This window comes from Prunus avium, chromosome 6 (assembly GCF_965620075.1).
Source record: "Prunus avium chromosome 6, drPruAviu1.hap1.1, whole genome shotgun sequence".
NCBI classification, from domain to species: Eukaryota; Viridiplantae; Streptophyta; class Magnoliopsida; order Rosales; family Rosaceae; genus Prunus; species Prunus avium.
Window position 1 is genome coordinate 30127442 of NC_142289.1, and position 19203 is coordinate 30146644.

General features: G+C 36.9%; 2 protein-coding genes across 2 annotated transcripts; both read left to right on the top strand.

Annotated features, from left to right (window-relative positions):
• The first annotated feature begins 7772 nt into the window (after window positions 1-7772).
• LOC110755269 (threonine dehydratase 1 biosynthetic, chloroplastic-like) lies at window positions 7773-11921 on the top strand. Its single transcript, XM_021956448.2, has 5 exons — window positions 7773-8286; window positions 10032-10211; window positions 10304-10573; window positions 10781-10987; window positions 11110-11921. Exons 1-5 carry the CDS (start codon window positions 7837-7839, stop codon window positions 11293-11295), a joined length of 1293 nt encoding a protein of 430 aa, XP_021812140.2. The 5' UTR covers window positions 7773-7836; the 3' UTR covers window positions 11296-11921.
• Window positions 11922-16811: 4890 nt separating this feature from the next.
• Window positions 16812-19113, top strand: LOC110755316 (GDSL-like lipase/acylhydrolase superfamily protein). The gene is made up of 5 exons (XM_021956500.2): window positions 16812-17153; window positions 17273-17403; window positions 17514-17747; window positions 18161-18416; window positions 18733-19113. The coding sequence occupies exons 1-5, from the start codon at window positions 16913-16915 to the stop codon at window positions 18924-18926; spliced, it is 1056 nt and encodes a 351-aa protein (XP_021812192.1). The 5' UTR covers window positions 16812-16912; the 3' UTR covers window positions 18927-19113.
• The last annotated feature ends 90 nt before the right edge of the window (window positions 19114-19203 follow it).

Below are 19203 nucleotides of genomic sequence, written 5' to 3' on the forward strand. Positions count from 1 at the left end.
AAGATTTTAAAGAAGTTTAAAAGTTAGGTGTATTCAATCACAATTTACAGAAGTCTACAATTTTAGGTGTATTCTATTCAGACTTTTTAAACTCTATTCAAATTTAGATGTATTCAATAACGACTTTAAAAGATTTCAGAAAAAGTTTGGGTGTATTCAAAAACTCATTGATTTTAAAGGAAATACAAAAAGTGGTGGATTTCGTTTGATTATAGCCTAATTTTAGGTCATGACAAATCTTTGTTTTTCTCCAAAGATTTTGATAGATATATTATTTTTATTCTCAAGATATGATTTTACCACTTCTACTATCACCATCTTATCATGGCTATCACCACTGCTGCTGCCGCCATCACCACCACCACCACCACCACCACAATCATCGTCATCGCTGCCACTACCACAACCACAACCACAACCATCGCCGCCAACCCCCAGCACCAGCACGCCTCTATCAACACCCACCACCGCCCCCACTATCAGCCCCAACTGTCACCACTACCACCACCACCGCCAGCACCATCACCATTACCATCACTGCCACTGCCACTGCCACCGCTAGCACATCCACCGCCACCCTTAACCCCACCGCCACCACCAGTACCACCCCCACTATCACCACAACAGCCACCGCTAGCATCATCACCATCACAGCCACCACCGTCACTGCCACCGCCACCACCATCTCACTCCCACTGCCACCACCAGTACCACCCCCACTATCACCACAACAGCCACCGCTAGCATCATCACCATCACAGCCACCACCGTCACCGCCACCACCATCTCACTCCCACCGCCACCGCCACTACCACCCCCACCTCCTCCCCCACGACCTCCCCTACCATCACCCACAAACCACCATCACCACCACCGTCATCACCCCTAAATCCTTTGTTCTTTGAGTGCTATAAACTCCATTAAAATCAATAATAAAACTCTAACAAACTCAGTTAAAATCTATACACGAATTTAGTCAAAAACTATGTGGAGTTTGTAGAATTCAGTCAAACTCAATTAAATTCAATTAAACTTCATCAACTTTATAACTCTTTTAAAATCTAAATTGAATACACCTTTAATAGGAGTAGGGGATGTCATGAATTGGGGAACTTAGATGGGGTAATTAAGGAATTGGAATCAGATCAACTACTTCTTCTAATTGATCACAATCTGATTTTGAGCATAGGTGTCAAACGAATTGGGCCAACCGATAGATATGGCATGACACGACACGACTTGTATCTTTAGGTGGGTCGGGACGAGATAATTTAGCCTGAGGTTCGTCGTGGTTGTGACAGATATTAAATTATATTTGTTTTAGAGAAAAGTAGTGCATAATATTATTATATTGATATATTTCTCTACTAATTTAATTTAAAAAACAATGATTTTTTTTTTTTATAAAGAAAATAATGATTTTATTTTGCAAGTCTTAATTTTTGAAACTCGAACAATAGTCTAGCCTTTTATATTTAAATGCGCTTAAAGAAAAGTCATGAACAAAAAAAATGTAATATATAAGTTGAGCTTGGTGTGGACCCATATCGGCCTGACTCGATCCTATATGGGCTAGGGTTGTGTGCTTAGGTTGGACTTAATGATGTTTATAAATAGGCGGACTCGGCTTGTCCCGTTTATTAAATGGGCCGACTCTAAATGGGCCTATAATTTTGAGGGTATTTGATTACAAATTTTAACGTGGAAACTACATAGTTAGCCTGAGCAGTGAGGCAGCCTCCTTACACCCAAGTTTGAATCCCCTTACCTCTATATTAGATTAGTTTAAGAGTAGTTTAGACTATCATTTGTATTCATACCCCAAAAAAGAAGATTATCACTTGTATCAAAATAAATAAATAAAAACTCGCAATGAGCTAAATGTAGAGGCTACTCCTGTACCGGAGGTCCTAATTTCAGTTCCCCCTTCCCCTATATCGCTTGTATTAAAAAATAAGGCAAAAAACTCATCCTTTGTACCTCATCGTTATCACTTTCTATAATCATATGTTTTTCTAATTTTTTTTTTCTTTTGGTTCTTCACCTCCTGTGCAGTCTCTCTCGTTGTTTTCATCTTCCATATTTCATATTGTCTCCATTTTAAAGCCAAAAAATCCCAATCCGTTTTTTTAGTTCTCTCCTCCTCATTTTTTCGGATCTCATCTCGCCAAACCAAAGTTTTCCCAAAAAAATTTCAAGCCATCTTTCTTATCTCTCTCTCTCCCTCTTTTTTCTTTTTTTCTTTTGTTGTCACGTACGTTTGTCACTTTCTCTTCTCTGGTGCAATGTCTTCATCTTTGTTTATCCACTTTTCCAATCACAATCTATTTTTCTTTCTTCAGTATGTTCTCATGAAAATGACACTTATGTTTTCTGAAATCAGCTGAAGATGTTAAGAGAGTAAAGCTGACCCAAATGAAATTAAGAAAAAAAGGTGGAAAGTTGGAGAGGAGAGAGAAACAACCACTCTTTTCTTGGCGCAAATGGCCTTTCAGTTTATAAAATCAAATTCCTAAGTTTGGATAATTATGAAAATGATATAATTATGGGAGTGAAGGACCAAGAAGAGAGATGGGGAAGTATCAAACGATATTCTATTCTAAACTAATCTAAATTACGAAGAGGGGGATTCGAACTCTTGGTTGCATATCGGGAAAGTGAATTAAACAACACAAAAACTTATGAATCTTTTTTTTTTTTTTTAAGATAATAAAATGATAATTAAAGATAACATTAAAAATAAGAGAATTTAAAAGTAAGAAAAGTTGAAGTGATACCAAAAGTAATAGAGGAGGGGAATTAGATCCTATTTCCAAACCCTGGAGTCCCAAAAGATTAATTCTTAAATCAGTAATGCCAAATTCATTGCATTTTAATATGCTGAGTTGCAGACCCTCACACCACAAACAAAACATTAATGGCATGGATTGCTTCAATGTTCATGTACCTCTCACCACCTTGGATTGACTGATGTGCAATGGTCATTTTAAAACATAGATTTTGGAAAACTAAAGTGATGTGCAGTTTTTTTTAGTCCTTTTTGCATGTTAGTTGGGATTTTTTTTTTTTTTTTTTTTTGTCTGAACCATGAGGTGGTCCTGGATGGGCCCCAATTATGGGTGGCACCTTTAAGCCTTAACCACAACCCAGACTAATCCCCACTCACACCGGGTCGGCCCGTAAGGGGTAAAGTGTTGGCCAAAGTGATGACTCCGTACGAGAGTTGGGATATTTTTAATTAAAGGCTTTTGGGGGTCGTCTTATGCCCAAGTCCGGTCTGTTTTTGGACATGCTAGTTGGGATATTTTTCATTATTTTATGGGAAAATAGCGGTTTTGTCCCCTCAATTATACCATAATTGTCAATTCGCATCCTTAATTATTTTTTGGTAAATTAATGATACGAATTTGTTAAAAATAGTTAATTAGGTACCTACCGTCAGATTTTGACTGATTTCTTCAATTTCTCAGTTATTCCTCCCATGTAATGCACACGCGTTAAGAAGGGCAAAATCGCCACTTCACCCTTCACTTCAACTAAATTACACAAAACCACCGAGATCGCGTCATTTGGGCAAAATCGTGTTTTAGGGTTTCAAGAGCAGGTAAATGCGACTTCAGGTTTGAGAGGTTTCGATATGATTGCTGAAACTAATTGGGCAGAGTGAAGATTCATTTCAAATTTGGGGGATAATACAGAAATATTCTTATCTACTTTTAGAGCGATTGTTCGAGGAGATGTCTGTTGTCCTATGAGATGGTGGAGAGCATCCGAAGAACTGTAAGTATCTACTTTCCTAACTTCTCCCCACCTCATGAGTTTTGACGAATATTATACCATCATGTTTGTATGAATCGATGAAAAAGAGAGTGTTTTTTTTCTTCAGCGATCCCTTTTATGTCGGTTTTGGGTTCAAATTATCACAGACGAAGATTATCTTGAGTTTGTGAAGCACCATTCCTCAGGACAACTAGTTGTGATATACATTACTAACGTCTCACAACAAGGGCATACATTAGATAGCTAAGCTTCTGTTCCAAGTGGTGCAGCACAAGGCAACAAAGGTAAACAATAACCTGCCGTTGAACATGTTGATGTGGGTGGTGAGGGTTTTGTAGATGTGGATGTGAATTTAGAGACAGATGATGATGGAAATGTATATGGTTATGAGGGTGATGAAGAGATTGTCAATGATGACTGGTTCGGTGAAGCTTTTGTAGTGCCAGTTGCTGAGCACATACATTGTGTCAGGCATCTCCATGCAAACTTCAGGGCATCTGGTCATGATAGTTTGGCTTTGAAACAGAGACTATGAGCTGTAGCTAGAGCCACTAAAGTTCCGTGGTGGGAAGCAGAGATGGAGAAGATAAAGGATTTGTCTGGAGAAGCTTACAAATGGCTGGAAGATAGGCCTGCAAACCATTGGAGCAGATCACATTTCAAAACTGGGCCAAAGTGTGGTATGTTGCTCAATAATTTATGTTAGTGTTTCAATTATGCTATTTTAGAAGTTATGGACAAACCAATATTGACAATGCTAAAGAGATTAAGATGTTATTTAATGTTGAGAATGGCAAGGCAAAGAGAAATGCAGTGGACTCAGAAGGTTGGACCAAGGATTGTAAAGATAATGGAAGAACCCTTGAATGAGAGTGGGTCATGCAATTATGCTATGGTTAAGCACCCATGATATGGTATGCACTTTTGTACTTCAAAGTGTTAAATGCAAACTCATTACTTCTTTTCGAAGTGATATCCAAATGGTCAGATTTATTCATGCCCAATTGCTATGAGTACATCAAATTGTTTCAAATTGCACCACTTCATTCCGAGCTAGCCAAATTTTTTATACAGGAAATGGCGTCAAAAAATAGATACAAAAACCCAACAACACCACTAACACATATACATACCCAAAACCACAAAATACGTGCCCTTAAACCCTTACATCACATTAATTCCAATTTCAGTTGTTTCCCATCCCTGCAATTTAGTGTCGATAACACAGGAATGCCCAAAATTATCATCACAATCAAGCAGCTGCCAAACTAAAACCTAATCTTCTTTACTTTAGCTCTCTGCAACTGAAGTCCCTCCTCCATGGTTCTAATAGACCTTAACAACCCAAGAATGATATGCTTGGAACGATTGCACATTTTTGGGTCCGCCCACTCTCACAAATCATACTTTCAACCTCTATGCATCAGTCATGGAATTGGATAAAAGAAAAGAAAAAATTCAAATAACCAAAAGCATCATAAAACTCACCCCTTGTGTGCCACAAACATAGAACAGTCTTTCAGGGTTTAAATATGTCCACGATGTCATTATTAACACCTCTTTTCTACATTTACAGTATCTCCCCAACACGGCTCCTCCATGTTCACTTGAGGTTTGATGTCTCGCGCCTCATTTGAGCACCACCACTGGTCTGGGTTACAAAATTGGGGCTTTAGAGCTAATTGGGGGGATTTAGTCAAAGTGAAGGGTGAAGTGGCGATTTTGCCCTTTTTAAACTTGTCGTGTGCGCATCACGTGGGAAGAGTAACGGAGAAAAGGATGAAATTAGTCAAAATCTGACAGTAGGGACCTAATTGACTATTTTAACAAATTCGTGTTCTTAATTGACCGAAAAAATAATCGAAGGTGCAAATTGACAATTATGGTATAATTCATGGCAAAACTGCATTTAAGCCTTGTTCTATTTATGTGATATACATGATCTTAACTACAAAAAAAATCATGCATGATTGTGTATAGAATAATTTACGTCGAGTACACTTATTTTATTATTTCCTTGAAGACCAATGACTTGCCCAACTTACATGTGAAATTGAGGTCAAGCAACGTGCATGTATATACTTTTTTTTTGGAGGGTCAAATCGGTTATATACATAGGCTTTTAATTTAAAATAACATGAAAAATCAAAATGCGCATAAGTAAGAAGAAGAAGATGCAATCATGCAAGAACGTAATAAGAACAGAATAATGGTTGTTTAAGTTGACGTGAATCGAATATGTTCGTTTGGGAATTGGAAATATGAGGTGGTAATTTCCGATACAACCTGATATACGATTCGAAATCTGCACGGTAAATTAGCGAGTCAATCCATATGATTAAATTTTTGGGTCATTTTTAGGTCAACCCGCCAATCCGCTAAAATACCTATATAATCTGTTTATTAAACGGATTGTGTTAACTTATGTAATATCCATAACATGTTTCTTTGTTTATTCTTCATTTTCTTTATTTTCTTTCTCAATCTTCATACATATATATTGATAAAATGTAATCACCATTTTTTTTATTATAAAAAAATTGCAAATTGCAATTACTTGATTAAATTATCAAAATTTAGATTTTTTTAATCATGTGGCTGTACTACCGTAATATTCTATAATTATTCTTGAACCAGTTCCATACTCAGAACTCAATCGGTTGAAAGTTAGATTTTTTAAGGTGCAAGTTATTACAAAATCATTCATTCTATTAATATCTTTGTAGAACTAATAATGACACGCTCATAAATTATACAATCTTTTGACCTATTTATGAGGCTAAATGACGCAACGTGACAATATGAACGGCAATCAAACAATTAAACAAAGAGAACCAACACCTGTAATCCACCAGTTATAAGAAAACCTTAGGTTTATTAAATTCAGAATGATAACATAATGCCCTAGTCACGGGCTAAAATTGGTTTAAATACTCCTACAAACCCTAGGAAATCCAAAAAAATTAAAAAGGGAACTTAACAAAAATTTCCAAAAACTAGCAAAATATTGAAACGCAGTTTTGAGTTGCTAAATGATCTTAAATGCCCGAAAAAAGCCCATACATAATAGCAAAGCTATGATTAGTGGGCCCAAATCCGAGCTTAGGGCCCAAACTTACAACTTTCCAAGTTTGCCTTTGCATACGCGATGCTTGAACTCCTCTTCTATTGTCTCAGCCTTTGCAGCGTTTAAGATAATAACACCATTTGCAATTAAATTTTAATATTGGCTCCCCAATTTAAAAATCCTAACTCCATCACTGTACATAATATTTTCTCTACGCCCATCTACTACTACCGTCTATCCTTATCTCTCAAATGCACACACTTTGTTTGACTAAATATCCTGGATTCCAACAATCACAAGCTTATTTTGTTGGAGGAAAGAAATCCCGGAATTTCGAAACTGGGTGCCGAACAGGGAGAAGGGGGAGGGCCACCAGCACGTGGTAAGGTAAGCCCGCTCGACAATAATCACGTACTTTCATTTTCTCTGCTTCAATATATTTGGCAATGTCTAACTGAGAAAACTAGCGTATGAATTTCATTCATTTCGTTTTACATGTTTATATATTTTCCTTTGACCAACGACATAATGTAGTTTGGACTCTAGCAACCAACCTATCTAATCTGTGAAGCTTTTCTTTTGATGTGAATCAAATATGTTTGTTCGTGAACCGAAAGTATTACCTATGTTGGGCACTAATTAGTAAGTTGAGTAAAGTTCACTTTGAACTCAAAGTATTATTGTTGTTGTTGTTTTTTTAATATAAGCGATAGTCTAAATTACAGAAGAACGGGAATTTCTCACACACACGTTGACGTGGTAGGTGGCTCTAAACTCAACTTTATTAAAGTATTATTGTTATTGTTGTTTTTTTAATATAAGCGATAGTCTAAATTACAGAAGAACGGGAATTTCTCACACACACGTTGACGTGGTAGGTGGCTCTAAACTCAACTTTATTAGTCATTAAATCTTTATATGGACCCAATTCCTAACACTCAAACTCGCAGAGCTGTCTCTTCTTGTGACTCATTCTTTCTCTCTAAATTATGGAGATGCCCTGCCTGGCTCCTTCACCCTCATCTCTGCTTCTCACAACACGGCACAATAATCAAAAGAAGAACCTTAGACACCAACCATGCACCATCACTGCTGTGTTAACAAAGCCAGCAGAAGTGATTTCCCTCAAACCTTCAACACCACTCAACCCTTTCGAAAAGGCACCGCACAAACCCTTCCACCAAACTCGGCCGTTGAAGAAAGTCTCCGCGGAGTCGTTGAAGTACGAGAGCGGCTTTCTTGGTGCGGTGCCTAATAAGTCTGGCGGAGATAATGGAAGAGAAGGAAACAATAACATTCATGACGCCATGAGTTACTTGACAAAGATTTTGATGTCTAATGTTTATGATGTTTCCATTGAGTCGCCATTGGACTATGCTCCAAAGCTCTCTGAGAAGCTCCATGCTAATCTTTGGCTCAAGAGAGAGGACCTACAACCTGTAAGATTCTTTTTCCTCTCTTTTGTTTTTGGCTTCATTTGGAACATGACATTTTGTAAGCATGAAGTTGCGATAGAAAATATATGTTGCCTAAGGGATGACAATGACGTGCATATTGACACACTTTACAAACATGTTTATTTGGTGATCAAATTTTGTGACTTTAGCATCGAACAAACACTAATAGTACTAGTTAGAGTTTTGGATTTTGATCTTAAAAGAATATCACTGCTATTAATTTTGGTGCATACATCGATCATATACATAACACTAGAGTGTACGTATCTTCCATATGATATATGAGATTATTTCGTAAAAAAATGCTAGTCATACCTAGGGACGAACTCAGGATTTGAAAATTGGGTGGGCTAAATTTACCTTACATACAAACCTACTAAATTTCAATGGTTTCAAATCGGTGGTCCAAAAACTAGAAAATACCAACAAATTATTGATATCGATACAAATTTGATATAATAAAAAATGAAAATTGTGAGAAAAATATGGAAATTGTTAGTGAAACTTTAGAAAATGTTACATATTATTTTAACACAAAAGAATTGAAAGAAATTTATATAAGAAAAGGAATTGAAAGAAATCTATTGCATAGTGAGTTTGAGTGATTTAAATGAGTATATTGCGAGTTGATAAATACTGTAATTTATATAATATTAATGTATATTAATTGATAAAAGAGTATTAAAACAATATATAGAAGCAATAAATATTGGAGTGTGTTAAATATTTAAACAAAACTTGTAGTTAGTTTGTTGATTGAGTCTAGTGGGGATTGCCAAGATCGACACATTTTGGTTACGAAAGTTACTTTTTTAGCATTATTTTTTCTTTTTGGATGGATTGTGTATGATATTGTGGCCTGGTGAAAAGAAAGTCACCCAGGCCATAGCCCAGGTTAGTTCAAGGGTAGGTCCGTCCCTGGCCATACCATATTTATATACAACATTGTTACATCCACATAACCCTAATTAATTACATGTTGGAGTAGATTATTTATTGCCGACAATTTTCATATGAAAGTTCGGAGTCGTTTTAAAAAAAAACCAAAAATAGAAATGTTATGCAGGTGTTAATTTATCTCTTCAGATAAGTTAACCAATAAATCTTACGGTTATTATTTTATACAGAAAACGACAGTGACTATATAGAGTCTTAAGTTTTTGTTTGTTGCCTCATCGTCATGCACAGTGCATACAAGCTGCTAGGTTTTAAAATCCCAAAGTTTGAATCCCCCCTCTTCCCTTTAAATAAAAAAACAGCCTTCATATATTAAAATCTCTTGAGATATTTAGTCATATACCTATTCTTAGCACTAATAATATAGATAAACCATACATCATTTAATTTTTATAAACAAACCCAAAAAATGATAGCTGACCCTATTGAATTTAATTTTGATTATTAAATTACTTTGATGCCCTGTATATTGAGTGTTTTGGGATTTTTTATGAGGTTTTCGGGTTGGGTTTGTTTTATGAAATCAACGACAGTTTTGTAATTTAAAAGAAGTTAAAAGCTTTTTTGTTATGTTGTAAATGAGCTTTGGGTGTATTTCTAAAGTTCATTTCATATATGATTTTTTTATAATTTGGGCTCCTATATTGGGTATAATAGTGAATCTCCCAAATCTCTTTGCATAGCAGCTTCTTATTATTTTTCCTTTCGCTCTCAATTCTTTCAACTTAAAAGCATGTAATTGAGGGACCTAATAATCACACTTCATGCAGGTCTTCTCCTTCAAAATTCGAGGAGCTTACAATATGATGGCTAAGCTTTCAAGACAACAATTAGCCAGGGGTGTCATTTGTTCATCAGCAGGGAATCATGCTCAGGGAGTTGCACTATCAGCACAAAAACTTGGTTGCAGTGCTGTGATAGTCATGCCTCTTACAACTCCTAAAATCAAAGTGTGACATCGTAAAATCTTACAAGTTTCAAATCTATTTTGACAGTTTCTATATGTCATAATTATAGGTTCTACTCTGTTTTTTTTTACCAGTGGAAAACAGTGGAGAAGTTAGGGGCAACAGTTGTGCTTATAGGTGAGTCGTATGACGAAGCCGAAGCATATGCACAACAAAGGGCCAAAGACGAAGGCTTAATATTTGTGCATCCTTTTGATCACCCGGATGTCATAGCAGGCCAAGGAACCATAGGAATGGAGATCATGCGTCAAATTCAAGGCCCATTGCATGCAATCTTTGTGCCTGTTGGTGGTGGTGGACTCATAGCTGGTATTGCTGCCTATGTGAAGAGAGTTCATCCCAAGGTTTGTATGGCTTACCAAACAAGTCTAATGATTTTCCCATCTCTTACAAATGGTTTTCTACTCTTTTTGTTTATTTATTTTTCATTCTAAACATTTTTTTTATATGTGTGCATTGATGCCTAGTTTTATGTGAAAAGCACTCATCATCAATATCTCTTTGTTGATATACAACACTTACTGATTTTTTTTTTCTTTTCAATCATGCAGGTGAAGATTATTGGTGTAGAGGCATATGATGCAAATGCAATGGCACTATCCATACACCATGGGAAGAGAATTATGTTAGAAAGAGCGGGAGGATTTGCAGATGGCATAGCAGTAAAAAAAGTCGGGGAAGAAACTTTCCGTTTATGCAGAGAACTCATAGACGGAGTTGTTCTTGTCGATCATGATGCCATTTGTGCATCAATTAAAGTGATTCTCTCTTAGCTTATTCATGGTTTTTCAAGTTTCAAACCTTTTTTTTTTTTTTAATTATAGCCAATTCAACTCTTTATTTATTAGGTTTAGCTTAGATGGTGTTTCTTCTGTTGCAGGATATGTTTGATGAAAATCGGAGCATACTTGAACCAGCGGGAGCTGTAGCCATAGCTGGGGCAGAAACATATTGCAAATATTATGGGCTGAAGGGTGAAAATGTTGTGGCTATAACCAGTGGAGCTAACATGAACTTTGACAGACTAGGGCTGGTATCCCAACTTGCTGTTGGTAGATGTGAATAAATTACTAGTGACACACTTAAATTAGTAGTACGTAGCTATGTGTATACGTATAATAAACTATCTTGCATTTTAGTGCAATGGGACTCTCTTGCCTAACAACAATATTTACCCTTGGAGCATGTCTAAGGCCACTTCCAGCAGCCCCCTAAGGCTTGGGCTGGGGGGGAGAGAAGAGCCCAAAATGGTATTCCAGCAGCAAAGGCTGGCCCGGGCAGGAGGTGGGGTCCACCAGCTTGGCTGGCCCGAAGGCAGAGGGAGCCCGAGCGCGAGCCCGAAGGCACGGCTGATGTCATTGCTGATGCTAGCGTGACGTCAGCAGGAAGGTTTGAAATTTTTTTACCGTTGGCACGTGTAACGCATGAGCCAACGTTAAAAAAAATTTGCGACGCTCGCGTCAGCTTTCTGCCAACGACTCTATGCCACGTGGCCTCTTCTAGTCCTTCTGATTCGTTTTGTCATCCAATCCAACGCCCTGATATTTTTCAAGGCAAAAAATTTGGAATGATGGAAACCCTTAAGTTAGTTTGTTTACCTTTTCATTTCATTGTATTTTAATGTTTTGTTTTAAAAATTAGTTGTAATTCATGTATTTTATTTTATTAGTAGTATTGGTTTTCTTTTAGTTACCAACGAAACTATTAAATAAAATTCCTTTTTATTCAAAACATTCCATACATAAAAAAACTAACCACAACCAAAGCATTAAAAATATAAAAACAAATAAACCACACGCCAAAGCATAAAAAAACCAAACATAACTAAACATAAAACATAAACATTAAAATCTTAAAAAACATCTTCACTTTACTTCATTCACAGTCATTGCCTTTCACCGCCCATAAATGCTCCATTAAGTCAACTTGACGGCGTTCATGAATATACGACGATTGCATCTCCGTATATCGATCAATCATACGGTTCATGAAACGACCATCTCTAACCAACGGTTCATGCTCCAATGGTTCTCCATTTGGCCCTATGGGTTTTTCATAAATTCTTGTCAAGGCCGTGTTCATGGGATCCGGTTCGTACACCTTTTCAGCACCGTAATCATACTCATCCTCCACAATCATGTTATGGAGGATGATGCATGTCATCATTATGCTCCTCAACACCTCCTCATCAAACATACGCTCCGCACCCCTAATGATCGCTCACTGAGCTTGGAGGATACTAAAGCACCTCTCCACATCTTTTCTGTAACCCTCTTGATAGACAGCAAATAATTTTTGCTTCTGGGTTCGGGGATGTGGAAGTGATTTCACAAATGTTGTCCACCTTGGGTAGATGCCGTCAACTAGATAATACCCAGTCTGGTAGATGGTATTGTTGATTTCTTAGGTGATAATACCCAGTCTGAAAATCTTATCCGAATATTATATCAGAAAATCTCATCCGAAAATATTGTCCAAATTAATTATTTAGGTAAACAAATTTGTGAAAAAAACAAAAAATTGAATAGTACTTGCCCTTTGCTATGGCAACTGCTGGAAGTGCAATTTACTTTTTGCAAGGGCAGACACTATTCATGTGAATAGTGTCAGCCCTAGCCCCCCACCCCCCCTTTCTGCCATGGCAAGGGTTTCACTGCTGGAAGTGCCCTAATGGGACTGATCAGGTCTGGGCTAGGTCCACATCTGACTTCAAATGAAAAAAATTCACTTTCTAATGCATATGTTTAGTTTAGTCCAATTTGGCCTAATGCAGATGACGGGCTAGTTTTACCCACCTGTTGGCTCATGCAAGATAAGGGGCCCACTGTCAGTTTCTGAAAAGAAAAAAAGGAGCAGCAAAAGCTGACTCCAACAACCATTGAGGAGCTGTCATGTGGTGCTCTCAAATGCAATGGCCCCTAGTTGTTGGCCTGCTATTTTTTTTTCTTTCTTCAGTTCCCAACTAGTTCAGCATTTTTTTTTTCTCACAACTCTATAAAAACCTAACTATTTGTTCATCATGTTCTCACCTAAAATATCTCTCAATTACTCGAAACATTTCTACTTGTTTATCTTTTTTCGTTTTGCTCAAAATTGTTGTTCCAAAGTATGGCTCAAAATTGTTTCCAAAATAAATTTATGCATGTTGCTTTTCTTATGCTTTGATTTTTATCACAAATTAAATAATAATAAACTAAAATAAAAAGTTTTGAGTTTTAGCCCATAGCCCCTTCACAAATACAAGAACCACAAAAAAATTGAGAGGCTAAATTTTGTGAATAGTACCCATTTTGAGGGGCTAAAACAGCACCTATCCCCTCGCCCTTATTAGACATGCTCTTATATCGAAGTCTTTCTTATCCAAGATAGAAGTAAAATAAAATTTTGCCTTCGGCCATTCCCAATGGAGTGTCTATTTAGGGCTCAACCACTATGGGGCTCTCAAATATACAGCCCAGGACCAAAAAGGCATCCCTAATGGTGAGTCATTCTATAGTGAGGTCTTCTCTCTTAACCGGTGGACCAAACTAATCAATTTGATCCAACAACTAATCAATTTAATCTAACAGTTAATAGATAAAATCTCATATAAGAGGCTTATAAGGGCATCGCTATAGAATTCTTGCCCTAATAGTATTAATTTCGGGCTCTAAATGATGACACTTGGCTAATGAGGGCCCAAAAAGGTCTATTTAGTTATAGACAATGGGCTCAGTCAAACCAAGCCCAATGGGCGTAGTCTATTTAATTATTATATGAATTAGGCTCATTGGCGGAGAATTCCATGTTCGCTAGGAATTCTTAATAGGTTTAACTAGTGATTTGTCCCATGAACTTGTACTTAACTTTCAATTCACCCCTTATCCTTTTTTTAAGAAAATTAAGGATATTAACTTTTTTTTCCTCCAATTTCCCCCTACCATCTAAATCATCAACATTTCATCAAATTTTCAGTTAAATTATTTTAAAAAATTATTTTTTAGGGTTTAGGGTTAATGGAGTTGCTGGAGAAGATAGAGCTGGGGAGGGTATAAACTTTCACTTTTGACGTGGGATAGTACTCTCAAGACCTTTTTTTTTTTTTTTTGGTCTAAACCATGAGGTGGTCCTGGATGAGCCCCAACTATGGATGGCACCTTTAAGCCTTAACCACAACCCAGACTAATCCCCACTCACACCGAGTCCGCCCGTAAGGGGTAAAGTGTTGGCCAAAGTGGTGACTCTGTACGAGAGCAGGGATCGAACCCCTGACCTCTCTTAAGGAATGAGAGTGCCGAACCACTCACACCAACCACCTTGGTTTAAGACTTTTCGATACTGTGTCACAATTACTTTATGGTAACCTCCTGATATATAAGTTTTATGACTTCATTTTTCATACATTAATATGTGGCTGTATTGAATATTTGGGTACCTCTGGTCGCTTGCAAGTATGTGGTGTGTTTAATTCAAGTACTTAATTAATTGGTTTGTTTTGCATGCATGTTTATGCTTGGTAGATTCCGGAAGAATCCACCAAATATTGAGATTATTTGGTACCTTAGCTCTACCATATTCGGTTGGAGCAAAATTAGGGGTGGACATTTTAATCGATGAACTTGTGAACTAAGCCAAACTAAGTCAAAAAAACTGAAAAAAGACCTTGTTGACCAATAAGTCAACCTATGCTCAAAAACCGAACTGGATCATTTTGGATCGGCTTCCGTTTCAGTTCTTATCTTGAAAAAATAAGTCTAAACTGAACCGAACTGGTTATGTTAAGTTTACTTATTCATTTATATCCAAAATTATTAATATGCCTAATTAATACTCAAATAAAACATTAGTAACTCTAGGTAATATCTAGATATTTTAGGCCAACTAATACACAAATGTCTTAGTTATACTCAACTAAATAACTACTCTAGTCCAATTTTTTTTCTTTTCGGTGAACCATACCTGTTCTTGGTGCGCTTTCGTCTTTCTCTTTTCCACCTATTTCTTTCTATTTCTCTTCCTCACTATCTCTTCACCTCTTTCTCTTTTATTTTATCTCTTTTACATCTTTCTATCTTATTTTATCTATTCTACATATTTTTCTTTTCTTCCTATTTATCTCTTCTCCACATCTTTATATTTTGAATTTCCAAACTAGAAATAGGGTTGAACCTAATCGGAACCGCTTAGGTCTGGTTTGGCCGATTCCGATTTGATTCGATTCTTCTATACACTTTCTATAAAAATTTAACCGAACCGAATTGGACTGTGTATAAGTTTTGATTTTAGTTCCAATTCGAGAGAAAAACTGGACTGAACTGGATCCGTCGTGGTAGCTCGGTGTTCCAAATGCTACCTTATTCGCAGGGAGCCTCCTCTAAAATGTGATCTGCAAGAGATGTACATGATGTTGCATGAGGCTGTGATTGAAACATCTTCATTAGAAGAATAGCGACTTAAGGCAATTGTGGAAATAGTCCACTATAGTTCTTGGAAAGTGGCAACTTATCTGAAGCTTTCAAGGATAATAATACAGTTGTCGTTTGCAAAATTTTGAAGACATTACCTATCAATGGGCTGAAATTTAGTAGGCCTCCTAATGGCTTGCTGAGGACTCTTTTCAGGTATAGCTAAACCTAACTGAGCCTTTTTTCTCTTTTCTTTTTTGAAAGTAGCTAGCACCATGTGATGATTAAACTAATCATATAATCTTAACAGCTAGCATACAAATCAGAAGAAGTTAAATGTTAAAAGAAAAAACAGGTCATACTCTATCATATACCAGAAGATCTTGAGGAACAAGAAAAAAAAAACCCAACAAAAACCTGAAACTATTGCAGGTGCCACCAATAAATGAGCAACTGGAAGTCTCAATAGCTGTGTTTCAGGTATGCAGTAAATTTTTCTAAGGGTTCGACAGTGATTGGAGAACTGCCATTGAAATTGGTAAGGGCACACTATACAAAATTATTGAAGGGGAAAAAACTTGTCAGCACTGCTTGCAGCAATATATGTGTCTTAAATTCAAGTGCCAATGTTCATTGAAGTTTTCTCACTTTGAAAAAGGGTATGCTAAAAGGTATACTAGAAGCCATGACAGCTCAAAGAACAATTCACTAGGACACTCCACGAACCACTCCCTTTGTTTTTTTTTTTTTTTGAACCTCTATTGATTTTGGAGTTAAATGACATTTTTGCCCCTATCAAATTGTGGATCTATTATGAATGTCAAGAGGGCAAGTTTGGTTTTTCAGTTCTCCCCAATCAAATATTAGTGGTAGGTGTCCATATGTTTATTCTCTAGTTACTTACTGTCTAGCATTTCTGCCTAACTAGCAAGTACCCCAAGAAATCTCACAACGCACTGTCAAAGATTTCTCTTTAAAGGGTTTATCTCTTCTTGAGGCAATATTATTGCAGTGTTACACATGGCCTAATATTACAAAATATTTGTGAAAGGAGCTTGTAGCTAAGTAGTTAAGAGCATTTACCCCTGCACCCGTCTTAGGTTCGATTTCACCCTCCACTAGTTTAATTTGGACTTTAATTATAACTTTAATTATAGCCCCTTCTCCAAATTCTTTATAAATATCCCCCTTCCTCAGTAACCCATCTTCAAATTCTTTCTTGACCAAAGTCTCACTTCTGACTAATCAAAAAGGCCAAAGAAAAAAGAGTCTCAACTCTGCAAAAAGATTCTGAAAAGCATGGGCTCTTTGTGCTCTTTCTTAGCTTCCTTTTCTCTTTTGATTATGGTACTCTCTCTGGCTCATGGGCAGCCTTTGGTTCCTGCATTGTTCCTATTTGGAGACTCTGTTGTGGATGCTGGTAATAACAACAATGTCAAAACCATAATCAAAGCCGACTTCCCTCCTTATGGAAGAGACTTTGCCAACCACAAGCCAACTGGGAGGTTCTGCAATGGAAAGCTTGCTTCAGACTTCACTGGTACCTACTTATCTCAGAGAATCCATGCATTTCTCACTCTCCTTTTTAGACAATATCTTTTGGTCCTCTAATTGGGTTTTGTTTGGTTTGCTTGTTTGCTTTGTTTTCTTTGGCTACAGCTGAAAACCTTGGCTTTACTTCCTACCCACCAGCTTATCTTAGCAAAGAAGCTGCAGGAAAAAACCTCTTGATTGGTGCCAATTTTGCCTCAGCTGGTTCTGGCTATTATGACTCTACAGCAAAATTATATGTAAAAAAATATTTCAATATTGCTAACTAGCTAGTTAAAAATCTCTCTTTCACACAAGCACATTGCATGATGTTTATAAATTGTCTTGTATAAATGTTGGGTTTTTGCAGCATACAATTCCACTAAATCAGCAGCTGGAGAACTACAAGGAATACCAAAACAAGGTGGTGGGAATTGCAGGAAAGGCCAATCTTACATCAATCATATCTGGTGCTATCTACCTTGTTAGTGCTGGCAGTAGTGACTTTGTTCAGAACTACTACATTAATCCTCTTCTTTACAAGGTCTACACAGCCAACCAGTTCTCCGACATTCTCATTCAATCTTATGCAAAATTTATTCAGGTAGATCACAATTCTTTTTCCTGCATATTTCGTTTCGAATCAACGAGGAGGTGGTATTTTGAACTTGGCACTTCTTCTAACATTGGGAATTAGAGAAATATCACTGCCACCGTCCAGAAAAAAATAACAGAATTTTGATTTTGGGACCAATTAAACCAAGGCCAGATTACATTGGTTCTCATTGTACGTAACACTCCAGGTTGGCATGTTAAGTTCCACATCGATAAACTGCTGGGTCAATCTGGGCTTCATAAGCGATTGCAGAAAGCCTTATTAGCGACTAGTCCTTTTGAAATATAGCGCTGAGGTGGCATGCGCTGGCTCGTGACACTTTAGTGTGGTTACATTTAGGGGACATTTATTTATGCAAACACTAAACATCAAGAAACTAAATTAAATTGCCTTTGTTACAGAATCTATATGCATTGGGAGCAAGGAAAATTGGAGTGACCACATTGCCACCACTAGGATGCTTGCCAGCAGTCATCACAATATTTGGGGAGGATAGCAATGAGTGCTTGGCTAAGTTTAACAAGGATGCTGTCTCATTTAATAACAAGCTCAATGCCACATCTCAGAACTTGCAAAAGCAACTTTCTGGTCTCAATTTGGTCATCTTTGATATCTACCAACCTCTCTACAACCTTGTCACAAAGCCTGCCGAAAATGGTACGTCAAGGCGCCCTTTTTTATGGAGCTTCTTCAATGAGGGGGTGGAGGTGTGCTTAGGGGTTCAATAATAGCTCTCCAATTGACCTAGTGCCTATTAATTAACCCCCTTATTATAACCCTTTCTTACGCTCTCTTTGCCTTCTTTTATTGTTTTCGTTGTTATAAGTTATTTTTGCACAATATCGTCAAATGTACTCTCGAATCTTAAAAATACAAATTCGTTTTCTAATCTTTACTTTCCAAAACTAATTTTGTAAATGTTGGTAGACGAGCCCACACAACTTTATTAATAATTTGTGTGATTAATTTACAGGGTTCTTTGAGGCAAGGAAGGCATGTTGTGGAACAGGCCTGGTAGAAACATCAATACTGTGCAATGCCGAGTCAATTGGCACGTGCGCTAATGCATCAGAGTATGTGTTTTGGGATAGTGTTCATCCTTCGGAAGCTGCAAACAAAGTTTTAGCCGATGATTTGCTGAGCAGTGGCATCTCCCTCATCTTCTAAATTAAATTATTTACTTTTTCCTGTTTGATTTCGAATTTACAATTAATTAATTGGTGTTGGGGCTGTTGGCTGTTAATTACACCACATAATGTAATGAGTTGGTGTGCTTTTTTATTTTTTAATTAAAAAAATATTGTCGAAGGAATATAAAGTGACAACAAAATTATTTATTTTTTGTGCATCAGAATAGATTGTGTCTATTAAGTGGGAAAAAAAAAAAAGGAATAAGATTTGTTGCATTGAGAGACATCTATATACTGCCTAGCCTCCTAGTGGA

Excerpts from the sequence above, each read along its gene's own strand:
- LOC110755316 (XM_021956500.2), top strand. The coding sequence starts at position 16,913 with ATGGGCTCTTTGTGCTCTTTCTTAGCTTCCTTTTCTCTTTTGATTATG. Across the intron at positions 17,404-17,513 it reads ACTCTACAGCAAAATTATAT|CATACAATTCCACTAAATCA; the intron begins GTAAAAAAATAT and ends GGGTTTTTGCAG. Across the intron at positions 17,748-18,160 it reads CTTATGCAAAATTTATTCAG|AATCTATATGCATTGGGAGC; the intron begins GTAGATCACAAT and ends CCTTTGTTACAG.
- LOC110755269 (XM_021956448.2), top strand. The coding sequence starts at position 7,837 with ATGGAGATGCCCTGCCTGGCTCCTTCACCCTCATCTCTGCTTCTCACA. Across the intron at positions 8,287-10,031 it reads AGAGAGAGGACCTACAACCT|GTCTTCTCCTTCAAAATTCG; the intron begins GTAAGATTCTTT and ends CACTTCATGCAG. Across the intron at positions 10,988-11,109 it reads CCATTTGTGCATCAATTAAA|GATATGTTTGATGAAAATCG; the intron begins GTGATTCTCTCT and ends CTTCTGTTGCAG.